The following is a 6846-nucleotide window of genomic DNA, read 5'->3' on the forward strand; positions in this document are numbered from 1 at the left end:
TTAAATCATTAAATGAGTGAACACTTATTTCATTGGATGCCAGTACCTATAGCCAGAGCTCGACTTTTCTTTGCCAATGCAGTGAGCCTTGTTTCTTGGGGGCCTCAGAAGGAATGCCACACTTAGCCCTGTTAGGGAAACGGGCACATGGTATATTTTATGAATACCTAATAATGTCAACCTTTAGATCCTATATACTGAAGGTGGCTCTTTGAGGCCTACAAGATAGATCTCCAATGGAACTTTTTTAAACTAAGAAGTTGTTTGGGGATAGGAATTAAGATACGTGTGTTCAACTGTCAAGAATTAGTTATACAACCTTAGGGAAATCCTTCAGTATCTATGTCTTTTTCCTAGTATATAAAGTGAAGGTAATCACCTGCCCTCCCTAACACCTACAGCATCCCACGTAGCCCATTATCGTTGATGTATTTTCCTTTTTGGTTTATCCTATGAACATACCCACTTGGAAGCAAAACTATGTTTTATTGGTTTGTATACCTAAGTGCTTATCACAATGACTGTTATCTGGTATACTCAATAAAATGTCCACTGGTCCAGTGAATTAAGTAAATATTGGTAAGTTTCACAGTGCTAAATAAATGTAAGCTGTCTGAAGAAAGCAGGTAGAACTTCATCATGTTTTTCCCTCCTTAGGGCTGACAGTTCTTCCTGTGGTCCAAATGACCCTAGGCAATCAGTACCAGCTCACACAGAGACTGCACAGTGCCTGGATATTGGAGCATGTCACGCTCTCATCCTTCTGGAAGTGTTGTCACTCCAAAGGGCTTGGATCATCTGGTGTCCAGTCACATACACAGCCATGCTGATACTGCCAAACAAACCTGTAAGAAAATCAAAATGTTGAATATTTATTCTGTAGCACATTTTACACGTGGCCAAATGTTGCAGGTTCGCAAAGTAGTTTTCTGTAGTTACAACAGCTAGGAATCACTGAGATTTTATTTTGTACCAGGCACTATGTGCTTGCATGTATTAACTACATTCCTTGCATTACATGTATCACATATGATTGTTCTCTTCGCACGAGAGCCCTGGAGAAAAACAGAGGTTAAGTATTTTGCCCAAGGTCATACGGTTATAGTGGGGAGCCTAGGTTCCAGCAGGATCTGTCTGACTCAAGTCCTAGCTTTTGGCCATATGCTATGCTGCCTCCTGACCAATTGCTTTAGCAGCTATATTTTTATAACTCATTTTTCTTTTGGGAAACAGTAACAAGAATATTAAAGCTTACTTTGCCTAAATACGAAATACTTTTTGCTTCTACAGTTACTCTAAGTTTTAACTGGTGCTCTCTTTGCAAGCTAATACTGGTGATGAGAACTCTATAATACACGCATATTTATAAAAGATATATTTAAAAAAATGGAATTCAGGGGGATGCTTTTGTCTGCCTATACAGCAAAGGGATTCTTTTAGGAAGTTAAAAAAATATCAGAAATCTACCCAAAACCATACACTAAAATTCTAAATAAATGTTCATCTTATAATATATAGTTGACCCTAAAAAAAAAGGACCTATTTTATACCTCTAGCTTAAATCAGGCCTACCTTGCTATGACTGCATCATTTACATAGACTGTTGACTATCAAAATGGTGACAACTATCGCTGTTATTGCTTGGATCTTGTAAAGTCATTGATTTTGTATGTTTCCCTTCGTAATGGAAGATCTCGTGTTAATATCAAATTTTAGTAAATTGGTTATAATACTTTGGTACTTTAATACGTGATGAATAAAGGAGAAAACTCAGTTACAATAAACAAAACTATGTTGATCACTTCAAAGACCACTTTTTCACAACCTGCTATTAGCATACAAAAGCTACCAGTATGAAGAAAAAACATACATTAAGCATAAATTACCCTGAAGCTATATCCTGAAGCGGTTGTAACACTTTTCTTAAGAACTGACAATATTAAAAAGGCAAAAGCATTATAAGTCACAGTACACAAGACTTCTTACTTCATCTATAAAAATAGAATGCCAATGTTTTATTTTGCCACAGGAATAAGGAGGGAAACATCCGTAAAATAAATTTGTTAACATGACTCACACTTCATTACAAATGATTTTCCAAAATTCACAACTTTTAACATTTGGCTGGAGCTAAAAAGAAGAAAAAAAACCCAACAACGCTAAAAAAGGAAATTTCACTTGATGTAAGTAGACCAGATCACCTGATCTCTTTAAATGAGAGTTATAATGAGTGCACTTCTCTAGCTGGGAAAATATTTTCTTTAATTTAGAGAGCCTAAACAGTTTACCCGATATAATGAACCAACCCTTAGGTTAGGTTCAGAAAACCTTCTATCAGCTGGTTTAATAAAAATCACACAAAACTCTATTATGTAACATACATGAAACAGTTTCTTGGTTAAATCTTAATAATAAAGAGTAAAAAAAAACAAACCATACTACTACTTCACTGTCTTTCAGATCTTTTTCTCCTAAATGTACCTTCTAGATTTTTGGGGTATGCTGCACAATTACATATAGTGAAGAAATGTGTTCAACTTTAGCACCCTATGGAAGTAATAAGTGTAAGAACAGGGTTATTCAAACTGCTTCCTCACTCTTCTCCCTCTCATTACCAGAAGCAAAGTTTACTTAAAAAAACAATGAGGAAGAAGTACTGAGGCCTAGAGGTACCTAGGAAAGGAGGGAATTTAGAGAATGATAGAATATGGCTAGAGAAATATTTAAGTCATACTGGAAATTTATGGAATCTAACTAAACCCCTTTACCCTTCTCCCTGGCTTCAGATTTAGATGTGAGGTTGTCAGGGATGTGCACGAGCCTTCATAAACTGGTATTTACTTCTGTGTGTTTGCTTTCTTCCCGTGAAACAAAAAACACAGAAATACAAGTGCTTGGTACCACATGCTTTTGAGACTTAAAAAAGCCCATTAATAAACAAGCTGTTTCCATCGTTGGGGGTATCGGGATTCACTTTTTAAATAAATTTCCCCAGAATCTCCTCGAAGGGAGACTGAAGTCACTCTCCCTCCCCAGGAGCCACGAGGGAAAAGGGAGACAGAAGATATTGCCCCCTACTTGCACGTGGGATCTCCCTTTCTCCTCCGACCCCCCTCCGCCTCTACCACGCAGGTCTGGGAGCCTCGGGAGGTAGCTGGGAGAAAAGGCAACGCTCAGTCCTCCATGGCAAAGTCTTTGGTCTTTTCCTCCTGGTCGCCTACTTTGTAGCGCAGTAGCACGCGCAGGAGACGGTGGTTATCCCGGGAGGGCAGCAGCGTGATCTCTCCGGAAATGTCCGTATCTTGTTCCACTTGCACAGGCTCGTTCAGGTAGAGGAGTGCCTGCTTCCAGTGCGTGACGGGGTGAAAAGGCGAGGTGGACAGCACCAGGGGTTTCTCCGAGTCCCCGCCCGGGAAGGTCACCTGGAACCAGATGGCAAAGCCGTGCATGGGCGCTGAGCCGTAGCAACTGAAGCGGAAGCGCCCGCCCACCCCAGCCTCCAGCTCCTGCTCCAGGCCGGTGCGGGCCAGCTCCAGCTGAGCAAAGCACTGCGGTCGGGCCAGTACGTCCTCCCCGGACAAACCCTGCACCACGATCTCCGAGTGGCCCATAAGGCAGCGTGTGGCGAAGCTCTCCAGACAGCTCATGTCCACCCCGTAGAGCTGCTTCACCTGGCTCCAGAAGCCCAGGCGCAACTCCAGCATCTGGTCGCTGATGGGCGCCACGAAGAGCTCGGCGGAAGCCGGCAGGAGAAGACCGCCTTCCTTCAGCCACTTGGTCCGCGCGTAGAGCACAGAGCTCAGCATAGACTCGTGCAGGAGTCCGTAGCCCATCCACTCGCTCACGATGGCATCCACCTGCTCCGGCAACTCCACCGTCTCCACCGGCCCCGGCAGGACGTGCACCCGATCCTCCAGCCCGTTAAGCCGCACCACCTCCCGGGCCTGTTGCCAGATGGCGCTGGCCTCCACCGCGTACACGCGCCGGGCCCCGGCCTGCACACAGAAGATGCTAAGAATGCCGGTGCCCGCGCCCACGTCCAGCACAGTCTTGCCCCGCAGTCCTGCCCAGTTCCGCAGGATGCCCAGGCGGTAGGCATCGGTCCGGACACGGTCCGCAATCATCTCCTCGTGGACCGATATGTCTGAGTAGCACTCGTAGTACAGCTGGTCCCGCTCCCGCCTAGCCCTCCGGGGTCGCGGCAGGGCCGCCTCCTGCTCTCCGCCATCTTCCTCTTCAGTTCCCTCCCCTCCTTCGCCGCCGCCCCCCGACTCAAGCTTTCTTTTCTTGGGCTGCGACATCTTGGCGGCTCCGACCGACTCCCGGCGGGCGTTGCGCGGCTCCGCGCGGGCTCCGGGAAGCGGGGGCTTCTGGGACTTGTAGTGTCCGCTCGCGCCTCCCACTTCCTGGGGGGTCGCCGGGCGGTTCCCTGCCGGAAGCTTCAGAGCTCGGCCCAGCTCTTTTCTTTGCTCCTCTGAGGTCCTGGAATCCCTTTCCCACTCGCCACACCCAAATACTATGGCCCTGTACATGCTTCCTCTTTCCCTTAGCTCCTCAATTCCCTGTTGCTTTCACTCCCTTCCTGAAGTCCACTCGACCGCAAGACCAAAAATCCATGCTTGTCGTGTCTCAACTCCCTAATGTTATTACACCGAATTAATCTGGGCGACGGCGTTCACACACTGCCACCTCACCTGGACCGTTACTGCTCTTAAAGCTCTCCAGATGGAGACTTAGAAATTGCATTGCACGTTTTTCTTTTCTGTTTCCGTGGAGTTAGGGTGCAAAGAAGGTGTAAATACAACAAAGAAAACCCCTGACGGTGTAAAACTTTTGTTCTGATTCCAATGAGACCACAAGTTAACTGAAAGATTGGGACAAATTATGTGACTACTCTTGCCTTCAATTACCCACGCACACACCAGCAACGAGGAATCTTCATTGCAGTCAAATTATGTTTCTGGTCTCTATTTCAGGAGAATACTTGGCTCTTAGTCCTGCTATGGTAATTCAGTGGCTCTTTCAAGAGGTAAATCTTGGAAGGGTCCAGACTAAATAACAGTTGAAAAGCAAGGGTGATGTGATACAGTGCAACTCATTGCCAGTTGTATTCTGGTAACCAATTATGATTTTTAACTTGAGAAGTAACTGAATCCTTCCTCCCTTGTGATTACTTTTGCACAGCAACTCTTTTTTTCCTGTGTGATTGTTTGTCTGGGCCAGATTGGAACTCTTCCTCTTCTGTTTTTCTTTCAGTCAACTGTCAGGTGTTAATTTCTTCCCTCTGTGTTGTTCATTATAGAAATAAAATATACTTTGAAATATGTGTGATGTCTATATGAGTGTCTGTGTTTCTAACACTGTGAGAATAAAATTATCTCCCAGCCTCAAAAAAATCACATTGAGGAAAATTGATTTTTATTTTCTTGTAGTCTTGAACTATGTCTGTTTAGCCAGTGGGCCTGTATTTCTTATCTGGGGGAAAAAGTTCCTTCACCCCATTTTCTCTATTAATCCTTCATTTAATGGAATAGGTTTATTGACCTGGCATCCTCCGCGGTACTTCTAACTTAGGGCTCTCAATTCTTGCTCCTCAGTAGAGCAGCTTTTAAAAAATACCCATGCTTGTGTCTCACCTCAAACTAATTAAATCAGAACCACTTCATGGAGCCTAGGCATATAGTTTTAAAAAGCTCCCCCGGGGAATTTGTGCAGCTAGAACTACTGTTTCTCACTAAAACGATCTTAGTTAAATCTTGCTTCATTATTTTCATTGGGTAAATTATCTTTTTTTTTCAGTGGCCTGGGCACAACCATTTAAGGCTAAAAGTCCTCAAAGCAGTGTCTCTCTCTTTCTGCCCAATTTGATACCTTGTTTTAAGAAAATAGAGGCACAGAGCAAGCTGTGGGATTAGAGTTGTAAATGTGACCACTTGAATACATTACTTCTAGGTTGTTACTTAATTCATACTTCTCCCATTCTTTCCTTCCTCAAAATCTTTTCCTTCCCCTTTTAAATGCACTCACTCCTCCAACCAATTTTCAATTCACTTACTTATGGTCTGTATTAAGAAGATTCTGAATAGGGGCAGAGCAAAATGGTGGAGGAATAGACCTGTATTTCATCTGGTCTCAGGAATTCAGCTGAATAGGGATCAAACCATTCTGAACACCTACGAACTCAACAGGAGACCGAAGAAGAGAGTAGCAACAACTCTCTGAACAGAGAAGCGACCACTTACTGGAAGGTAGGACGTGCAGAGAAGTGAATCCGAGGCGATATTCGGGAGGATAGATGGCGGGGGAGGGGGCCTCCATCGGCCGCTTCTGGCAAGTGCTAGAGCCGCGGAGCACAAAATTGGAACTTTTAGAAGTCGGTTCCGCTGAGGGACGTCGCTCCAGTGGCTAAGCGGGGGGTGGAACCCTCGTGGGACAGTGTGGTCTCAAGACCCTCGGGGTCACAGAAAGACTGGGGGTGCCTGAGTGCAGCAGAGCTCCCAGGTATTGGAGCGGGGAAGCCGGCTGCAGAGACGGAGCCGAGGCGCAGGCTCTCAGCTCGGGGTGGCCATAAACTGTGATCTGCAGCCCAGTCGGGCCACTGCGCCTCCAGCAGGGACCCAAGAAACGGCAGATCCGGGGAGACTCCCCTTTCTCCCCCGGGAGGAGCGGCGCGGGAGTGCACCGCAGGGATCTGCTGGGTTTGGAGACTCCACACCGGGTGGGGTGCCAGAGATAGAAACGCTCGGTCACAGGCCGGGTGAGCACAGAGTGCGCTCGGAGACCGGGGAGACCGGAGTGATTGACTGCTTTCCTCTGGGGGCGCACTGAGGAGCGAGGCCCCGAATT

General features: G+C 45.8%; 1 protein-coding gene across 1 annotated transcript; it reads right to left on the bottom strand.

Annotated features, from left to right (window-relative positions):
- Positions 1-2000: 2000 nt before the first annotated feature.
- Positions 2001-4339, bottom strand: PRMT6 (protein arginine methyltransferase 6). The gene has a single exon (XM_028102171.2). It carries the CDS (start codon positions 4299-4301, stop codon positions 3174-3176), a length of 1128 nt encoding a protein of 375 aa, XP_027957972.2. The 5' UTR covers positions 4302-4339; the 3' UTR covers positions 2001-3173.
- Between the last annotated feature and the right edge of the window lie 2507 nt (positions 4340-6846).

The sequence above is a fragment of the Eumetopias jubatus genome, unplaced genomic scaffold (assembly GCF_037043125.1).
Source record: "Eumetopias jubatus isolate StellerSeaLion01/CBP00866 unplaced genomic scaffold, mEumJub1_p1.0 scaffold_4, whole genome shotgun sequence".
In the NCBI taxonomy this organism is placed as follows: Eukaryota; Metazoa; Chordata; class Mammalia; order Carnivora; family Otariidae; genus Eumetopias; species Eumetopias jubatus.

Coding starts and splice junctions, on each gene's coding strand:
- PRMT6 (XM_028102171.2), bottom strand. CDS start 4,301: ATGTCGCAGCCCAAGAAAAGAAAGCTTGAGTCGGGGGGCGGCGGCGAA.